This window comes from Rosa chinensis, chromosome 4 (assembly GCF_002994745.2).
Source record: "Rosa chinensis cultivar Old Blush chromosome 4, RchiOBHm-V2, whole genome shotgun sequence".
Taxonomy (NCBI): domain Eukaryota; kingdom Viridiplantae; phylum Streptophyta; class Magnoliopsida; order Rosales; family Rosaceae; genus Rosa; species Rosa chinensis.
In genome coordinates this window covers 8,452,016-8,472,810 of record NC_037091.1, presented here as the reverse complement: position 1 = coordinate 8,472,810, position 20,795 = coordinate 8,452,016, and the positions used below count along the sequence as shown (strand labels likewise).

The window sequence follows — 20,795 nt, the reverse complement described above, 5'->3', positions numbered from 1 at the left end:
AATCCTATTTTCCCTTAAGAAAAAAAAAAATCTTTAGTTGGTAGTCTCTCTCTCTCACGTAATTTTGTCGCAATGTCGCTCCTATTTTGTTTCTTTCATTCCATATGTATTTTTTAGTCTTTCTTCCATGAACTTGTGCATGTGACGTTGACGAGTTCTATCAAAGCTAGCTAGGTACTGTAGAACATATGAATGTGCATAATCATCTTATGATTGTTCAAAGTTCAAACATAAATACTCAAATTTCTACTAGATAACTTGGTATAAATTTCTAAGTAGAAAACTGACAGAAAAAGAAGCTAAAACTAGGTATAAATTTCTAACTAGGTATTAAGGTTGATAGATTCTGTCTCACCTCTGACTCGGGGAGTAGAATCTCACCACCACGATTGACGTTTGAGAGATAGAGAATGACTGTTGCTAATGATTTTAGGGTTTATGTTGGAGGAGAAAGTTTTCTTCAAGTTGAAGACTTATTATTTTATTTTTTTCTCCCATTTTTTGTGTCCTTGTTGGTAATTTGATATGAGTTGACAAAGTCAACTATTACTTGGAAAAAGAGGGAGGTCCAAATACCAATCTTGGAGGTATGAATAGAATCTCCCAAATATAAATAATAATAAAAAATCAAAACAACCTGAGTAGTACAATTTAATTCGGTTCATTCCAATTTTGAAGGGGTTGAAAAGACGAAAACAAAACTAAACCAAAACCATTCAATTTAATTCAGTTCGGTTTGATTCGATTTGATTTTCAAAGTTTTTATTCATTGTTGCTGAGCTGTTGCAATTTAGATTAATTGTTGATTGATTGATTGAGTTGTAGGATAAGATTGATTGATAGGATAAGGTTGCAAGCTTGCAATCATAGGGTTGATTAGTGTAGGTGTTAAGTGTTTTCCTTTTGTATACAATCTGTAATCCTATATAAACATGAGTGTAAGATGAATAGAAACACACAAGTTTACTAATATCTATCATGGTATCAGAGCGGGTCCCTCTCTAATTATCATGGACCCAAATTTGGGTCTCTTATATTCTCATCGGAATATTTCTATTGGATTGTAACAAAGTGTCCGATGTGGGCCTTGAATTGTTACATTGACCAAGTCTCCGATATAAGACTTGTGTCCCAATTTCCAATGTGGGAATTGAATTGTTAATTTATTTCACGTGCAGACCTAGAACTAGGTTGCACGTGAGGGGTTGTGTTGGAGAGAAGAGATCCCACACTGGAAAAGTGACAAATAAAATATAATTTATAAGGGCATCTCCAACAATGGAGTCAAAAGCCAAAATGACTAAGGGGCTTTTTTTTTCACCATCTCCAACCCAAATCAAAAGGGTGTCAAAATGGCTTTTGAGTCATACCTTGAGTCAAAATGACTAAGGAATGAAGGTAGAAAGCCAAAATGGCTTAGGGGAAGAAGGCTGGGCCCCACCTTCCACTATTCAAAATGAGCGGCTCTAATTCACTCATCATGAATTCGATTCAAAATGGAAGGCTAAAATTAATTGATACCAAAAATAAAAAAATAAATATATAATTACTTAATTTCTAATCTAACAGTCAGAAAAATGCGATGAATTAAATTTAATGGCTAATAATAAAGTAATGTAGTTTTAAACGAGAACTTGAAAAAATAAAATAAAATTTTCTAAAAAAAATTTAAACGACGATATATTATATAAGATTATTATGTATGATATATAAATTCATATTGTAGTTAAATAATTATCTAAAATAATTAAAATTATGAAATTGATATGACTTTTGACTAAATGGGGTTGGAGATGCAAAATATGAATGAATAGTAATGACACTAGGGGTGTCAAATTTTCCAAATGACTTTGGCTTTTGACTAAAGGGTTGGAGATGCCCTAAGTGGATGGATCACACCCAATTGTACCGAGGCTTTTTTGTGATTAAAACTTAATACCTAAGAGCAACTCCAACGGCTGGAGTCATAAGCCATTTTGGCTTTGGCTTCTGTGGGGGACGTCTCCAACCATTCTGCAAGGGGAGTCATTTTGGCTTTTGAGCTATAAGCTGAGTCAAAATGACTCAACATTGAAGAACGAAAGCCAAATGGGGGAGGGAAGAGAAGAGGCGGGCCCCGCCTGCATGTGCTGCATGCCCAGCTGAAGAGTGCGACGCGCCAGAGGGAGAAGACAGAGGCCACTCCCGCATGACGACAAAAAAAAGGATCCGCAGTGGCTGACGCGCATCACACGCGCTGAGAAGCAGCCGACACATGGGGCCCAGCAGCGCAGAACGGGCAACAATCTCTCCAACGGTAAGAAATCTAACGGCCCAGATTCAACTTCATTAATTCTATTTAAAATGAAAAGCCCAGATTAAATCTTTCTAAACATAAAAAATTAATATATATATACTGAATATCTAATCTGACGGTTCAAAAAATTGTATGGATTAAAATCAACGGTCAATAATAAAGTAAATGTGTTTTAAACCCAAAAAAATTGAAAAAATAAAAGAAAATTTTCTAAAAAATCAGGAAAATATTTTTTGCCCGTTGGAACAGTAACTTTAACAAATTCTATAAATATCAACCCTCTTCTTCATAATTTTTCACACCAAAACATCTCCAATCTCCTCCAAATTTCATTCTTTTTCACCATTGTTCTTCATCTAGCTAGCTTTCAATTTTTTTAGAAGATGCCTAACCCAAGACAAGAGTGTTGGAAGGACGCCGAAGATATAGCCTTGTGCATAGCTGTAGTTACCGTTGGTGAAGACGGCTCTAAGGGTACTAGTCAAGAGAAAAAAAAATTGTGGGAGCGTATACATGAAGTATATGAGACTTGCAAGCCTGCCGGAGGTGTGGTTAGATTGGGAGGAGGGTGTGACGGTCGTTGGAAAAAGATTAGACCGGCATGCGCTCGATGGCGTCAAGCTCTTAACAAAGCGGCACTTCTTCGAGGAAGTGGTGATAATGCCACTGACGAGGTAACCCTCCTTATTCTTGACGTTTTATTCTTATTTTTAAAATTAATTTTACCGTTATTTTAACATGTTATGTATATTGACTTTCGTATAAATATAGATAGTACATGATTAATATCTTCTTATTTATAGATATTACAAGCTAAGTCAATCTATCGTACCTTAGCTAAAGGAGAGGAGTTTGCGTTTGAGCATTGTTGGCCAATATTAAAGGATACAAAAAAGTTTAGCAATCCTCCGGGCATGAATGTCGGTAGCTCAAGTTTTCCTACCTCTATCAACTTAGAGGATGACGGCATTCCCGCGAGTGAGTCCCCAAGCTCTTCAAATGTGCATGCACGCCCCCCAGGTCAAAAAGCTCAAAAGGCTGCTAAGAAAAAATCCAGGCAAGACGAAACAGGTGAACTCTTATTGCAAATGCAAAGGATTGCAGACCAAGGAGAGCGCGATCTCGAATACAGGCTGCGACTCAGGGAGGAGACTAAATTAGCTGAGCAGCACGCGGATGATGCTCGCACAATGAAAGTGGATCCGTCAATTTTCACACCCAAAAAAGGAGTTATTGGGAGAGGAAGCAAGCACAGATTATTGAGAGGGAGGAACAAAGCTCTAGTGCTAGTGCATTTCGTCAACCCTCCTTTTCTCCAGAAGAAAATACACCACATAGTGAAAATGACTCTAACTTGGACCTCTACGTGCCAGTTCAAGAGACTCAATGGATGGGGAGAAATTAGAAATATTTTATTGGTTGTACTTTTTCACTTATGTTTTTCAATTATGAAATAAAATTGTTGCTATATTTTATAGTTAACAAATAAAAACAAAAACTTGTTTTTATCTCACTTTTATTCATAACAATAAAACACACTGACAATAAAATAAAACCACACAATCAAACCAAAGCATAAACACACAAACAATCAAACCACACAATGGCCACATTGCCAATTATTGAAAGCGTGAAAATACAATCTCTTCATCTGCGGTTCCGCTCTGCTTGCAACTTCATGTTCCAGAGGTGATTAACCAAATCTCCTTGAAGGACTCTATGCACAATTGGGCATCTAACCCCCTGGTAACGGGTCATGAACTCCTCAAGTTCAGGACGGTTGCGCTCAACCTCATGATCATCCTCATACCTCTCATATATTTGTGTTTTCCTTGGTCTGGTGGGGATATCATCGGGGTCAAAAGGCGACTCTTCATCTTCTTCACGCTCATCATCGACAATCATGTTGTGCAAAATAATGCAGGTCATCATGATGTATGATAGATCCTCCCTATCCCATCCACGGGCGGGTCCTCTTACTATTGCAAAACGAGCTTGGAGAATGCCAAAAGCCCTCTCCACGTCTTTTCTGTATGACTCCTGCATCTTTGTAAAATGAGCTTGCTCTGGAGTAATTGGATTTCTAATTGCTTTCACAAAAGATCCCCATTTAGGGTAGATCCCATCGACTAGGTAGTAGCATTGGCCATATTCTCTATCACCTACATATTACGAAACTCGAGGAGCCTCACCTGTGCATATTTCGTTGAATAATGGAGACATTCCAAGTACATTAATATCATTAAGGGAACCTGGAAGTCCGAAATAGGCGTGCCAAATCCAAGCATCGTATGATGCGACCGCCTCCAGAATGATTGTGGGTTTTCCCTTATAACCAGTAAAGTGCCCTTGCCATGAGGATGGGCAGTTTTTCCACTACCAGTGCATACAATCGAGACTTCCCACCATTCCGGGGAACCCCTTTTCTCAGCAACATTGAGCAACCGCTGCAAATCTGCCTGAGTTGGTTGACGAAGGTAATGAACGTGGTACACATTCCAGATTGCTCTAGTAAAGTGCGACAAGATCTCCAAAGCTGTAGATTCAGCTACGTCAAGAAACTCATCACACAGGTCAGCCGGAAGCCCGTAAGCAAGCATCCTCATAGCACAAGTCAGCTTTTGTTCGGTAGACAAACCAACTCTGCCGGAGGCATCATCAGTTTGCACGAAGTACGGATCGTGGTTGGCGACATCATGCATCATTTGGTCAAACACATGAGGTCGCATTCTGTACCTTCTGCGAAATATATCGCCCTGGAACCTGCACGGCGAAGTGAAGTATAGATCTTTCAATCGTCGATTCATAGCTTCTCGATCTCTTGCAATGTACTGGCGCCCGGGCTGTGAACCATCCCACTGTGATTCTTCCTCTTGGATCCTCAAGATATGAAAGGAAGCTGCCTGCATCACCAGGGCTCTTTGACGATTTCTTGTAATGGCATCTTCTTCCTCTTGCATCAGCAATTTCCATAACCTATTCATTGCAACAAGGAACCAAAAATATAAAATGAAAAGGAAGTTCAGAATTTCTAAGCTTCTGATATGAGAAGAGATGTGTTTGTGAATTGGTGAGCTATGATGGAGTGAATGACTCCGTATTTATGGAGGGTTGGAAAAGGATATCTGAAGATAGGATACGACACGTGGCAGATAAAAATCAAAAACGTAATCTAACCAGCCTTTCAACGACTGACACGTGGCACTAGAATCGGTAATAAAGTTGAGATAGAAAATCTTATCTTATCACGTGATAAATAAAATCTCAACCGAGATAGAGATAAGATATCGGATCCGAATAGCATTGACACGTGGCACGAATATATATATATATATATATATATATATATATATTCCCAAAAATAAATAAATAATTTTTTTTAATCAATTAATGATGATATATTATATAACATAATTATGTATGATATATAAATTCATATTGTAGTTAATTAAAACTTTAACAAATGATTAATTTATTAAATGATTTTGGCTTTTGACTACACATGGTTGGAGATGGAACAATTGAATGAATAGTGATGACACTAGGGGAGTCAAATTTTGCATATGGCTTTGGCTTATGACTCTATTGTTGGAGATGCTCTAATGAGTGGTTAAGTTAGGACAGTATCAGTACAATGGTGAGCCACAAATCATGCTTGTCGCTATTTAACATTCACTTTTTTTGGTTTTGTGTACAAAAGAGTCAGTTAGTTTTCGGCTCGACTTCTTTCACTCTTCAGTTTTGCCAACCCAACCAAAACTCAGGATGATGTTTATGAATCCACTTTGGGTCCATTTCAAAAAGCATTTTTTTCTTCTTCTTAAGAACCCAAAAAAAGAATCCACTTATTCATGGCTTGATGAATGGGCCAAGCCTCAGTTAGATCCATTCACTACTACAAACCTGGCCTAGATTCCTAAACCCTAGGATTTCCTATCTTTTCAAATTGGGCCTTTCAGCTTTACCCTTTGGGCCTGCCTCTCCCCCAATACTTGCCCTAACCCAGTAACCCACCTCACTCCCACCCACCACACTACTTAAAGAGAGAAAACCCTAGCATATTTCACTCCTCTCTTTCTCTCTTTCTCGCCGCAGATCCAAAACCCCTACCCCTTCCTCCTCCAATGGCTTTCATCAAAGCTTCAAAACCCCGCGCCTACTTCAAGCGCTTCCAGGTCAAGTACAAGCGCCGCCGCGAAGGCAAGACCGACTACCGCGCCCGCATCCGCCTCATCAACCAGGACAAGAACAAGTACAACACCCCCAAGTACCGCTTCGTCGTCCGCTTCACCAACAAGGACATCGTCGCCCAGATCATCTCCGCCACCATCTCCGGCGACCTCGTCCTCGCCTCCGCCTACGCCCACGAGCTCCCCCGCTACGGCCTCGAGGTCGGCCTCACCAACTACGCCGCCGCCTACTGCACCGGCCTCCTCCTCGCCCGCCGTGTCCTCAAGAAGCTCGAGATGGACGCTGAATATGAAGGGAACGTCGAGGCCACCGGCGAGGACTACTCCGTCGAGCCCGGCGAGAGCCGCAGGCCCTTCCGGGCTTTGCTCGATGTCGGCCTGGTGAAGACCACTACCGGAAACCGGGTTTTCGGAGCGCTGAAGGGAGCTTTGGATGGGGGATTGGATGTGCCTCACAGTGAGAAGAGGTTCGCTGGGTTTTCGAAAGACTCGAAGCAGCTGGATGCCGAGGTTCACAGGAAGTATATCTATGGGGGCCATGTGGCAGCTTATATGGGGACTTTGATTGAGGATGAGCCGGAGAAGTACCAGACTCATTTCAGCGAGTACATCAAGAAGGGGATTGAGGCCGAGGGGATCGAGGAGCTGTACAAGAAGGTGCACGCCGCGATTCGGGCGGATCCTCTGGAGAAGAAGACTGCCAAGCCGGAGCCCAAGGCGCACAAGAGGTTCAACTTGAAGAAGCTCACTTATGAGGAGAGGAAGAACAAGTTGATCCAGAGGTTGAATGCCTTCAACTCGGCTGCTCAAGGCGATGAGGATTCAGATGACGAGTGAAGAATGGCAATGGCGGCATCGGACGGGATGCTGTGAGGTCTACTTGCTTTTTGTTATTTCGTTAGACAGCTGCTTTTTATGTTATGATGATGACTCTAAGATGGATTTTGTCTTTATATTTCTAAGTATTTTGGTATTTATGTTGTTTGAGATACTTGCTAGAAATGCAATTCAAGTTTTTGCTAAATTTTGCTGAGTGAAATAGTTAAAGCTGAGTGATTGGGGTCTGATGGGTTGTGAACCTGCTTGGTTTTACTTATTTCATTGGACTGCTCTGTGGTTTTGTAGTGTAAGATGTGCTGTATCTTTATAATGCGTCTGCTGTTTGAGTTGCTAGAAATGCGATTGAGTTGCTAAGGTGGTTATTCAAGTTGTGTCATTTTGCCTAGGTAGCTCAAGTTCCTCCAACACCCTTTTTTTTTTTTTTTTTATAGGAAGTGATGATAGTGCTTGTGTTTAACAATTGAGGCAATCGTATTTCCAACTGAAATGCACTTGAATTGGCTGCTCAAGTTGATGATTATGATGAGTGACAGTGTTGGATCTGATGATTATTTTCGTAGACATTGTTGTAGGGTTTACTCTCTCGCATGAATTTGTGTTTCTATTTTCCAAGTTGTGGGCTTTTCTGCAGTTCTGAATGCAATTAAAGTTGTTGTATTCAGGTTGCTTCCTTTTGGTTTAGCATCATTTTACTATTTTCCCTCCCAAACCCTTGTTCATTTGGCGTTTACTGTTTGTTCGATTGATATCTTACATAGAATTTTTCTGTTGGAGAATATGATGTCTCAGTATTCAAGTTGAGATTTGGACAGTGCTATTGGTCGGTGTTTCCTTTGAGTGAAGTATCTTGAGGTACCTTAAGTAGTCATCAGGGGTACGGGGAAGCCATAAAATTAGGAGCTTCATTGTACCTCCCTAAAGAGAATTATTCCGAGAAATGGTTTGCTCAAGTAGAAATCTATTGCATGTGTGATTGGTATTTGATACAAGGAATTTTTAGATGGGATCCTTCAAAGTTTTAAGGCACAACATCACTTTTATGCAGGGGCCTTGAAAAGTTGCAGTGAATGTTATCTTTTTCTTCTGATTCCCGATAGACATTAGGAACCCAAATTTAATTGGATTTTCTATCAAACTGAAATGGTCGTGTCAACGGATTCAGACTTCTGAGTCTTTTCAAACTTAAGTTTTGACTTTTAACATATATGGAGCTTTAGTGATTCATAATCTAAGTTTACATATATTTGAGGAAATTAGCAATCTGGTGGGGATGCACATACATTTTTAGCTGCCTGAAGGACTTACAAAGCGATGTTTCGCTTGGTCTTCAATCTGTTCATTTAATTGTAGTATGTAACCTTCAAACTCAAAATACGAAACCTGATAATTTGGTTGGATTGGAGCATTCATTGAGTTCAGCAGATTCCGAATATAGTGTTATTAGTGACCCTGCAAAATTGTTCCGATCAAAAATCAATCTATTCTGACCTCATGCAATGTTTTGAAATTCATTTGTTTTTTCCAAATCACTGTTTAGTGCTTCTAAAATTTAAATTTTACAAATTCTGAAGGGTAGTGAAATGGGGCTCGCTGTTTACGAACTTCAATTCCCTCTTCTAATTTTCATGAGCATTTTCCATTGCACGTGTGCATGAGAATGGGAAGAAATAGTGGTTTGCAAAGAAATGAGTGTCAATTTTACTGTGCATTTTTAAATTCAAAAGCGGTTTGGGTATTTAAATTGAAAATGAATTAGTGCAAGTACCTTAACATGTATTCCTTTTTGAAATTAAAATTAGTTCTTCGTGTTGCTTTTGTCTTAATATCGTTTGGGGCAGCTTGTCATTTTGAACTTCTTTGCACTTTCCTCACTTCATCACCACTTTTTTTCCTACTAAAGCGTTTCAGTACATTGAATGTCCATCTTGAATTGTGATTAATGATTTTAATAAGAATAAAGTTGATTTGTCGGTCGAAAGTTGTTTTGCAAAAGAAGTGTAAGCAATGTTTCACCCTTTCAATTAAGTTATTTGTACATATTGCCCTATGTCATGTAATTAGGAGCGCATATATTAGGCAAACAATTTTACTTCGTATATATTTCAATTTAGGTAAAGGATGAGTCACAATAATTCTCATTGTACTTACTGCTAATGTATGTAACTAAGTTGTTTAATATATACAATTTCTTCCCTTATAAGGCCACTACATCAAAATTAGACTTATATTTACGGTATTAAAAATACAAATAATTACTAAGAATGCCACTCAAGATTTTTAGGTCAATTGCAATACGATTCTCTCTCTCTCTCTCTCTCTCTCTCTCTCTCTCTCTCTCTCTCTCTCTCTCTCTCTCTCTCTCTCTCTCTCTCTCTCTCTCTCTCTCTCTCTCTCTCTCTCTCGCTCCCTCCCTCCCTCCACAAGTCGTCGCTGGTCTATGCAATTCTAGCGATTACTCTGCTTGTTTCTGACTTCGTCGATTAACTTTCTGATCGCCTCTCTTCTGACAACTAGGTTTAGCAGAGAACTGAGAGAGTGAGAAATCTGTAATGTAATTGACTTTGTTAAGTGAAAAGGTAAAATCGTAACAGATGAAATAATTTGAAGATAAATGTGGCCTTATTTGTAAAATAAAATAAAAAAATTAAGTGACCTTATGACTAATTAAAGTTTTAAAATGACATTTTAAAATAATTTTCTATAATATAAAGCCCCACATTCAAATGGCAAACAGTACCTTCAAATGATATTGTTCAAAGTTACAAACTTACAGTATCAAAGCATTCTATTCTATCTCATCAATGTCCAATATGCCAACACGATGTCCAAATAGTTGATGATTTGCTCACTATTTCATGACAATCTAGATTCTCTATTAATGTTTTATGTATCGATATGACGAATTATATCTAAATAACACCGTCTCGGAATTCTATTTAATCATCTTCCAATATAAGCCGGAAGTACTAAAACCCTAAATCCGAACCACCAACTCCGGAACGCTCAAAACGACATCGTTTACACACAATATGACAATAAAGAGGGGTTCGTTGTCACTTGTCTGGAAAATAATAAATACCAAAAAACATTTACAATATATATAGACTGAGATACACTACACACTTTGGTTTTGCTCTCTCCCCTCAAAACTCGAATCTTTTCCCTTCCTTTCTTCAGTGGCTGCTTATTCTCCTTCTTCCTTCTCCATATATTCCTTCCCTTCTCTCTTATCTGCCACCCACAAACGCTATGGCTTTCAGAGGAGTGAGTTTTCCGATTTGTTATCTCTTTTGGGTTTTGAATTTGTAGCAACTGTTCACTTTTACTGATATTCCAGGTCTGATTACTGGGTCTGGTTTTGGTTGCGTGTAAAACCAACATGCGGGTTCTGATTTTTTCCGCGTTGTTGATCCAAAGTTTTTACCTTTAGTTGATCAACTAGATAAATTAATCCTCTTTGCACTCTTTATATGTTTGTGAAGTAAAATGGGTTGGAAGGAAATCCATATTTTCTGGTTAAAGTTGCCTTTTTTTTTATATTGGAATTACTGTTAACTGAGGCAAATATATATTGTTGGTAGTAATTTCTGTAATTTTTGGTGAATTTTTTTTTTCCTGACAGGATTTGCTTAGTTTTGAACTTTGTATGTGGTAATATCTGGGGACTGGGATCTCTTTCATTGCATGTTATGGGGTCTTGGTTTGAATTGAAATTCGTTTTTCGTTTAAGTTTTGTTGTTGAGTGCCATTAAGGTTTCTGTAATTGAGTTTTCGAGTTTGGAAATTTACCCAAAGACACTATGAAGTTTGGGGCATAGAGCATAATCACTCTTACCTCTCTAAGAAAAAAAAAAAAAATTCTTTCAGGTTCGAAAGGTTAAGCATCATGTTTTTTTTTTTTGAACTCAATCTTATTTGGTGGTATGGTGCTTGTTCTGCTGGAAGGATTTGTTATATGATGTTTTGAACTGAAATTTGATTATCTTATACTGTGAGAAATTGATGAGTGGTAGTTAATGTGGGTTGGAGTACTTGACTTATGGGTCTTTGTTATTCAGGGAAATGCTTCCTCTGGCATGGGTGTTGCTGAGGACTGCCGCAACACATTCTTGGAACTGCAGAGAAAGAAGGCCTTTCGCTATGTGATTTTTAAGATTGATGAGAAGAAGAAAGAGGTTGTGGTAGAAAAGACTGGAGGCCCAGCTGAAAGTTATGATGATTTCACTGGTTCGTTGCCTGAAAATGATTGCCGATATGCAATCTACGACTTTGATTTTGTCACTTCAGAGAATTGCCAGAAGAGCAAGATCTTCTTCATTGCATGGTTCGTTTCTTTTGGTTATTATGTTTGACTGAAGTGATCGTGTGTTTTGACCTTTTATTATCACTGTATGTTCTATGAATTTTTCTCTTGGGCACTATGTTTGATTGAAGATGATGGCATGCTTTGACTTTTTATTATCAGAATGTGTTCTCTGGGGAATTTTCCACGTAAGGGTGCATGCTCTTCCTGGACCATATATGATTGCTTATTTAGTGAAATAGGATACCGTTTGTTTGTCCCTCACTTGTGCTAATATGATGCTCTTCAAAGGGGTAATGAAGGCACAGCAAATGAGTTCCATTCCCCACTTGCTTTACTGCTTAAGCATTTTGAGGACATCCTTTTCTGTTGGTGTATTGGAGTTTTTGTACAGCTTAAATTATTTTTCAACTGGCTAATTGCAGCCTAGCAGAATAAATGGTCTTGGGATTGATAATGGTTGTTTTGGGTTGAGTTCAGTTTATTTATATGGTGTGTTTGAAGATCAATTCCTCCTCCTCATCTTCATTTCCTACTTGGTTTATGTGAAATGTTGGATAAAAATTATGGATCTATCCGGTAATCTTGAGTCGCTGTGTGATGTCCATGTGAGTAATGAAAAGGAGAGATGTTTTTTGTTAACATATGTTATTTCCAAAGGTCTTTGGTTATGGTTGTATCTCTCCTATTTTCTGTGAAATACCGACTTTTTCTCTCCCATTTGATTTGCTATTGCCATTTTAATTTCGTTGTGATAAGAATTCTTCTTTTTCAGGTCGCCTTCTGTGTCACGGATCCGTGCCAAGATGCTCTATGCGACATCAAAGGACAGGTTCAGGAGGGAGCTGGAGGGTATCCATTATGAGATCCAGGCAACTGACCCCACTGAGATGGAGCTTGAAGTTCTTCAGGAGCGTGCACACTGAGCGCTTATTTTAAAATGGTTTGGCATTTCTAAGAAGTACTGAGGTTTCTTTCAGAATATGTGCATTATATTTTCCTGAGAAGAAAAAAATAGGTGTAGTTTAATATATTTAATAATTAGCACCTGGGAAGGCTGATTAGGAGGTCCTGGCAAAGATCTCTTATGCACAGGAATTTGTGCTTCCTTATTACCATGATGCTTCTCAGGTGAAATTGGATATGGTTATGGTTAATGCTAATTTGATTCCTATTAAGTTCTATGAATGATGGCTCTTCTTCCATTACATTTCAGTTTTGCAATGAGTTTACTGAAAAAAGCTGGATCAATATGTTATGCATTTGATCACTGTGACCTGTTGGCAAAAGTAGTAGTTCTGTTTTGTCTGTGATAGTTGAAAGAGTATTTGCTGCAAAAGAGACATACCTTATGGTTAAAAGAAAAGAGAACGAAACCAAACCTTTTGGTCTTGTTCAATGGGTCAGTTATTACAGGCAAGGGACCATATTGCTTCTCCTTGTTGCCCTGCTCTCTGATCCTCCTAACACCATGCTCAAGTGTCCAAGTCTTACACCATGAGTTTGCTTCAGGTGAAGGGAATTGATTAAATGTTTGATAGCACATGCTATTCAGATTTGTGGATACGATGCGATGCATTTAAACAAAGCATGATGCAGCTCATCACAAGGGATGCCGGTAGAATCTTTACAACCAGAGGCAGCTGAGTCCTCATGGGGGTTGGTTGATGTTCACTCGCCAAACCATAGTACTAGTAATCAATCTTTTAATTTTAGTCACCAAGCGGATACGAACAAATAGGAAGCTTATATCACATCAGATTGACAAATTGTAAGAATGGGTCCTGAGAACGTGAGAAGTATGTTAGGATGTTGCCTTTAAACAATGACGATCAAATTAGGTAGGGCTGGTCATGCCAAATCAAATTTTGGGTTCAAGAAGGCCATGATTTCTACTACAGCACTTTTAAGATCCAAGTCGGTAAGGTTTGTACAATCCTGTTATTATCTGTGTTCACATCCAATGGGGACAAAACAAAACTTGATGGACTTGTGAGAGGCTCACATTTCACATAACCAAAGCTAAAAGCCTTTCTGAAACAGAATCATCAAAGATATGGCAAAGCTGGAACAAAAGCTAAAGCCTTTTTGAAAATGGAAAACATTATCAATCAAAGATGCGGGAAATAGAAGCCTAATTGTTAGGCTGCCTGAAATCCTGAAAGAATAAGGTAAACACTGTTTGAGTATCTTGGATTTGAAGGTGGGATGTTAAAAGCCTTGAATGGGGGGCTTATCTCTTTTCACAGTGGGGTTCACAAAGTAAGAAGACAAAGAAAAATGCCCTCCACCACCATCACCATCACCATCACCGTCACCGTCTCCTTTCACGTGATGTAAGCTTGAATGGTATGATCAAGCACTCACATAAAGTAATTTCTCTGATTCACTGTGTTTAACATATATGACCTCGCTGTAAAATCCTAGTACAGAATACAGATAAGCTATTATTTATCCTTTTATGTACTGTTTGAGATTTGGTAAAAGCATCATTTTGGGGTATTTAAGATCTTTCTGCATATTCTTCTGAAGACTGAGTTGGGAATTGTTAAAGCTTTTAAGCCCTCAAGTATGGTTGTTTCTTCTCTCTAAAGTATTGTCTTTGCTAGGATATTCTAGTCGGTTTTTGGATATCACTGTTTATTGTGTATTATTAAGTAATTGTGGTCAGGTTCAGATTCGTAGTGTTTTTAGTCACGTGAAATCTGATCTCGTGTTGTTGAGATTGATTAGATGTGTGATTAAGGACCACAAGAATGGATGAACTGTTCTTTGAATCTTGTTGAGTAAGTGTTTGCTACTTTGGGTTGCTTTCTCTGTCAAAATCATTGAAAGTTGTCTGGAATGTATTGGTGAATATATTTTGTGCAGTCCAAGCATTTGATTAAGGGATTTAATGGTGGGTTTTCAACTTTTTTCAGTTATGGGACATGTAGGTTACGCTCAATTGGTGCAGAGGTAGGTTGGAGCTATTAAATATCTTTGAGACAGTAATTGATTGGCTTGCGTTTTTGAGGTCCAAGAAGTCTTCAGCTCTCATTTCAGCTGGAGAATTTGCAGTTCATTTGCCACTGATTATGATTTTCCTTCTGGGTTTCTTGTATTTAACACCATGAATCTGATTTCTGGGATTTCTAAGGGTTCTTGATGCTGATATTTGATCCTGAAGAAAGTGAATTATAGGATGGGTAGCAGCAATAAGACCATAGTTTGGTTTAGAAGGGACCTGAGGATCGAGGACAATCCAGCCTTAGCTGCTGCTGCTAGGGATGGTGCTGTCTTTCCTGTTTACATATGGTGCCCGAAAGACGAAGGGCAGTTCTACCCCGGTCGAGTTTCGCGGTGGTGGCTGAAGCAGTCTCTTGTTCACTTGGATCAGTCCTTGAAGTCTCTTGGCGCTCAACTTGTGCTGATCAAAACCCACAGTACACTCTCTGCTCTCTTGGACTGCATTCAAGCTATTGGAGCCACAAAAGTAGTGTTCAACCATCTATATGGTATGTTCTGAAGCCTCTCCTCTCCTTAGTTTCACTGTTTCAGAACTGATATAACTTTGATCTTCTAAAATAGTAGAGAAAACAATCCATTTTCATTGTCCTGATATTTTATTTGGTGATTCTCTCAATATATTTTTCTGTATCTCTTCGTGCCCCCTCATGTGTCTCATCTAGCAATGTCAATCCCTCTTTAGATTCCTATAGTAGTTGCAATTATTTTTGGCTAGTGGAAGATGATTGTAGTCATCTTAGATATGTATCTCCCCTCCAGAGTTGTTACTGTGGTGAAAGGAATTGGCCCAATATAACACAGACTACAACTAATATCCATCATTCTCAGCCTGTGTTTCTCTATATTGAAAAATGAAGATTTCTGTTTTCATCTCTAGAATAGTTCACACATGTAAATCAAAGAAGGGGGGATAATCTAAAGGCTCATGTCAGTAATCAAATTAAAAACCATTTCATCAAGTGGGGATCAGCTCTAAGCCTCTAGTGTTGCTGGAGAGGAAAGCCCTAATCTGTTGGCATGCTAAAATTGTTGATGGTTCTTGCAGAGTTACATCGAAGTGTTTCGAATTGTATATATTTACTCTTACTCCTTTATCCCAGATCCTGTTTCACTCGTGTGTGATCACAACATCAAGGGAAAGCTGGTAGAGCTAGGAGTTTCTGTGCAAAGCTATAATGCAGATTTGTTGTACGAGCCATGGGAAGTATATGATGCAAAAGGACAAACATTTACAACGTTTAAGGCATACTGGGACAAGTGCTTAGACATGGAAAGGGAACTTGTGACATTTCTTCCTCCCTGGAAATTATTGCCCGCAACAGGTACACTTCTAGTTCCCGAGATCTTTCTACGTCTTGCTTGCCTTTGTTTGGAGGCAAAGACATAAGTGAACAGGAATTTCTTTCATTTTTGGCTGTTATTTCCAGGAACGGTGGCGAAATGTTCAATCGAAGAATTGGGTCTCGAAAATGAAACAGAAAAATCTAGCAATGCCCTCTTAGGAAGAGCATGGACTCCAGGCTGGAGCCAAGCTGATAAAGCTTTAAATGAATTCTTTGATGGGCACCTGCTAGACTATGCAAAGAACAGGACAAAACTTGGGGGCAACTCAACATCACTGTTGTCTCCATATCTTCACTTTGGAGAAGTGAGTGTGAGGAAAGTTTTCCAGATAGCTCGAATGAAGCAGATATTGTTTGCAAAAGAAGGGAACTCTTTAGGTGAAGAGAGTGTGACTCTTTTTCTCCGGGCCATTGGGCTTAGAGAATACTCGCGCTATCTTTGTTTTAACTTTCCATTCTCCCATGAGAAATCACTGCTGAGCAACTTGAGATTCTTTCCATGGCAAGCTGACCAGGATCGTTTTAAGGCTTGGAGACAAGGTCGGACCGGCTACCCTTTAGTTGATGCAGGAATGAGAGAGCTCTGGGCAACTGGGTGGATTCACAACAGAATAAGAGTGATTGTTTCGAGTTTTGCTGTGAAAGTTTTGCTTCTTCCTTGGAGATGGGGAATGAAGTATTTCTGGGACACGCTGATGGATGCAGACTTGGAAAGTGATATCCTTGGTTGGCAGTATATCTCAGGGAGCTTACCAGATGGCCATGAGCTTGAGCGTTTGGATAGTCCAGAGGTAAGTACTGATTCATTAATTTCAGAAAAGGAGCAAAATCTAATCTTGTTAAGCTACATGAATACCTGAATGGCGGAACTTTTATGCAAGAGTTGTTATGTGTAAAGGAAGTCTTGTAGTTCCATTGAATGATTTTACTTATACCTTATCTCAGTTATTCTAGTTAGAACCACAGCAATTGACAAGTAGCATATAACTTAGAAGTGCGATACAGACTAGGATACTAATTTTCATACAGGCTCATGTTTGAAATCATTTAATTCTTATTGCTTTGAGTTGGCTGAGTTATAATTGTGAAAACAACACTTTACGATGAGTTTTACTTTTGGACCCCTAAGTTAAAGTGAGAATGACTACAATCGGAATCATGAATATTGGTCATAGGTTTCACTAATGGCGTTTTTTTAATTTTTATAAATTCAGGTCCAAGGCTCAAAATTTGATCCAGAGGGTGAATATGTAAGGCAATGGCTGCCTGAGTTAGCACGTTTACCAACTGAGTGGATCCATCATCCTTGGGACACGCCCGATAAAGTGCTTAAAGTTTCAGGAGTAGAGCTAGGAGTCAACTATCCAAGACCTATAATCGAGATAGATTTGGCTAGAGAACATTTGACTAAAGCCATATTCAAGATGTGGGAAATGGAAGCAGCTGCAAAGGCTGCAAACCTGAATGGTACAAATGAAGTTGTTGTTGATAACTCTGATGGGATTGAAAACTTGCCAATCCCAAAGGTGATCTTAAGGAACAACACTCCTTGTGCTACTTATTCATCTAATGATCAGAAGGTACCTACATGTCACAATTCAGAGGGAAATCAATTGAAGAAGAGATCCAGATTTACACAAGGAGAACGGCCACTACCAGATAATGGGCACAGTCCTAATCCTAATGAAGCCACCTCAAGAACAATTGAAGACATGAACTCTACAGCTGAATCTTCAATGTCTAAGAAGCAGACAACCAGCAGAACTTCATTTTCTGTTCCACAGTCATCTTCCTCATCAAAGGCCAACCCTTTTATGGAGTCTGAATCTTCTGAAATGAAGCAGTCATGGCAAGAACGGAGCGACATGGAACAGAGTTCAAGCAAAGATAGTGAGTAATTAATAACTCTTTGAATATGATTTATTTTCGATCTGTGATTATGATTCACTGAAAGGGATAATCAGCTTTTGCGTTTGGTTTTCTGCCAAGATTTAATAATCAAATGAACATAAGAGTTTGAGTCCAGGTTTGGCTATTAAGATGTTTTTAGCATGAATTTCCTTGACTGTCAGTAATACATTGAAAAAATAGAGCATCACTAATCTGGTTTAGTAAATATGAAAGTAAGGGGCTCATATTCTAGTATATGAGAACTGAAGAGGTTGCTTCATAACTATTTGGTTTCCATTAATGGTGCCTTGGTTAGTAATGTCAATTGGTTCGAAGTGCCTTGCATGCTGTAGTGGTGTGGTTTATACAAAACACCATCTTGTCGGTTTGGTAATGTTGAAATGTTGAATGGTCCATACTAGTTTATACAAACACCATCTGTGTTTTTTTATATTTATTTTATACTTTTTTAAAACTCACTTCTGCAGCCTCTTCTAAAGTCATTCTCAGAAAGAGTTGGAGCACATTTTTTCAATGAGTGTCTTCAGCTTGCAGATGGCTTGAAATTTTATGGAGACATACTTCTTTCTTGTCTCCATTGGTCTCCTCACTTCTACTTGTGGAGGCCAATACAAAGCAAATGTAGGGTAACAAATTTTGTTTTTGGTTCTCACAAAGTGTGTGATCTTTGTAATTTGGATATAAATAAAAATGTCCAATTTCGTACAAGGAAACAAAAGCTGTTATTGTATGTAATACACCAGAAGTATTGGAAATGCTTTTAGGTCGGATTGAGATCCACTATGATTGCCTTCTGACATATTATGGTCTCCCCAGTCAAATTAGGGATGCAGACTTGTTTAGCATGATTTCGTAGTCTCAAAAGCTGAGAATTGTCATAAAGTTGTTTCTGTTCTGTCAGCGTTTGTCTTTGATTTCATTGTTTGTATTGCTTTATTTACATGATTTGAAATTTCTGTTGGTTTTTAGGAGCTGTTGAAGATTAATGCCTCTAGTTCGGAATTCATTGGCGTATTGTTCATCACGAAAGAGGATGGTTCTGGAACCGAGTAATATAGGATTGTATACTGTCCTTGTATGACTGTTAACTCAAGTGTACTCCATGGTAATGTAAATGATTACTTGGCTGATCAGATGTCCATCTTTCCTCGATAATAATAGATACAGATATTGAAGACCGACAGTTAAGAACATGTAAGGAAGAAACAATTTGCCAGCTATGTAGTAGATGCATGTTTATGTATGTCTTCGGAGAGCTTCCTTTACTGAATCATTTTGTAGAGAGATTTGAATAAACTGTGGGTATTTTAGAAAACTCTTCCATAACTTTTAGACTAGCTAATTACTTCCAGAAATCTCAAATGTAACAAATTTGTGGCATGCACCAAGTGTGCTGTGCTTCACTTCCGTTTGCATGCCTACTTGAATACTGAAGTAAATAAGAACCATGAATTTCCGTCATTTCACATCATAATGTAACTGCAGAGTATCATGATCATTTAAAGGGCGAAAGTCATTTTTTAAACTCAGTAGTGAAAATATGCTTAATGATGTGAAACTGTTTAGCAATCTTGGTTCAGAATTGAGAACTCTATTTTTTTGTTCCAGAGGAATTAGACTCATGAATTTGGATTGTGATTGCTGACGCACACCTTTGCCAATGAAGGTTTCGTCCGCTCAAGGGACTACAGTAACTCAGTAAGCCATTATCCTACATACCATTTTGCCGATGACTTGGTACAAACACCTTTAAGGCTTTAACCCTTTCATCGTTGAAGGTGTTAGCACTAGAGGTGATAATAAGAGAGGAATGGTGTCGATACTTTTATTGACGAAGAACTTGTTAGAAAAAGCTATTGTGCCCACGAACTTTCATTACAAATGTGAATTACCCACAAAAATTAACCGCAAAAACGTTACATAAAAAGTAAAATAAAATAAACATTTTTGCCAACAAGTATTTTGTTATCGACCATATTATATCAATATAGATCACATTTACCGACAAATTATTCGTTAGCAAAAGCTATTATATACTAGATTGCACGACAGGAGCTGGGACAATTATAATATTATAGAAAGTATCCTAGTTGAATTAAGGGGACGTTTATATAGCAAACCTAGCATCGGCGGAGGCTCTTCCCTGGCCGGCCACCTACACGGCGGAGCGACTCTGAAGGTTAGAATACCGAGGTGATTGGCTGCCAATTTAGGACAAGGGCAAGTGTTAGATGATGCTGAGCTCTCTGGGGTTCTCTCTCTATCTTGGTCTCAAACTTGCTGCAACCAAGAATATTTCTAGTCTTATAATTGAGATGCATGGATTCTGCCATTGTTATTCAAGTCATCTCTTTGATCGAATAGTGATATCAGTTGCCATCCCTTAGCTGTTCTCATTGAAAATTGCAGAAATCTAATGCAGGTTTACATCACTTAAGGATGAGTCTTTGCCAGGCCAAACAACTTTAGCAACGTACGCCACCCATATATTTTTCTAGCAACTTCATAATCTCTCTGCTGCCTTCGATTCGCATGATAAATCTGCTATATATAGATGAATTTAATAGCCAAGCGAAACATGTAATGCAATCGCAATAATTTCTTCGGTGCTATATGAGAGATCCCAAAATGGGCAAGTCGGAAATCAAGGAAACTGATCGACTATACATGCAATCTTTGTTGACATAAACAATGACCGGCAAAATTGCTAAGCTCGGTCTTTTCAAAAAAAAAATTGCAAAGCTCGGTAAATATGTCTACAAAATTTATTACTTAAGAACCATTACAATCGAATCATAACTCATGGACCCAAAAAATATATTACGTTGTTTGAGACTCAATTACAAGTTTACAACCTCAAGATTACATATGATTTCATATGCTAAACGGTCCTAATTGACTAT

General features: G+C 38.5%; 4 protein-coding genes across 9 annotated transcripts; 3 read left to right on the top strand and 1 right to left on the bottom strand.

Moving 5' to 3' along the window:
• Positions 1-3,943: 3,943 nt before the first annotated feature.
• LOC112198736 lies at positions 3,944-5,280 on the bottom strand. Its single transcript, XM_040518631.1, has 2 exons — positions 4,650-5,280; positions 3,944-4,458 (listed from the first exon to the last, which is right to left on the bottom strand). Exons 1-2 carry the CDS (start codon positions 5,278-5,280, stop codon positions 3,944-3,946), a joined length of 1,146 nt encoding a protein of 381 aa, XP_040374565.1.
• Positions 5,281-6,358: 1,078 nt separating this feature from the next.
• On the top strand, positions 6,359-7,538 carry LOC112198043 (60S ribosomal protein L5). Its single transcript, XM_024339056.2, has one exon. It carries the CDS (start codon positions 6,421-6,423, stop codon positions 7,321-7,323), a length of 903 nt encoding a protein of 300 aa, XP_024194824.1. The 5' UTR covers positions 6,359-6,420; the 3' UTR covers positions 7,324-7,538.
• A 2,895-nt stretch (positions 7,539-10,433) lies between these two features.
• LOC112195958 (actin-depolymerizing factor) lies at positions 10,434-12,837 on the top strand. Its single transcript, XM_024336201.2, has 3 exons — positions 10,434-10,590; positions 11,385-11,650; positions 12,405-12,837. Exons 1-3 carry the CDS (start codon positions 10,576-10,578, stop codon positions 12,553-12,555), a joined length of 432 nt encoding a protein of 143 aa, XP_024191969.1. The 5' UTR covers positions 10,434-10,575; the 3' UTR covers positions 12,556-12,837.
• A 1,024-nt stretch (positions 12,838-13,861) lies between these two features.
• LOC112195957 (cryptochrome-1) lies at positions 13,862-19,207 on the top strand. Of its 6 annotated transcripts, none has more exons than XM_024336197.2 (7): positions 14,092-14,198; positions 14,551-14,587; positions 14,738-15,126; positions 15,739-15,960; positions 16,066-16,772; positions 17,196-17,871; positions 18,862-19,207. In XM_024336197.2, the coding sequence occupies exons 3-7, from the start codon at positions 14,814-14,816 to the stop codon at positions 18,876-18,878; spliced, it is 1,935 nt and encodes a 644-aa protein (XP_024191965.1). In that variant the 5' UTR covers positions 14,092-14,198; positions 14,551-14,587; positions 14,738-14,813; the 3' UTR covers positions 18,879-19,207. The 6 variants fall into 6 exon arrangements, with proteins under 6 accessions (XP_024191963.1, XP_024191961.1, XP_024191965.1 ...); XM_040519328.1 differs by having other exon boundaries at positions 14,123-14,415; XM_024336195.2 differs by lacking the exon at positions 14,092-14,198 and adding an exon at positions 13,862-13,978 and having other exon boundaries at positions 14,551-15,126.
• Positions 19,208-20,795: the final 1,588 nt, after the last annotated feature.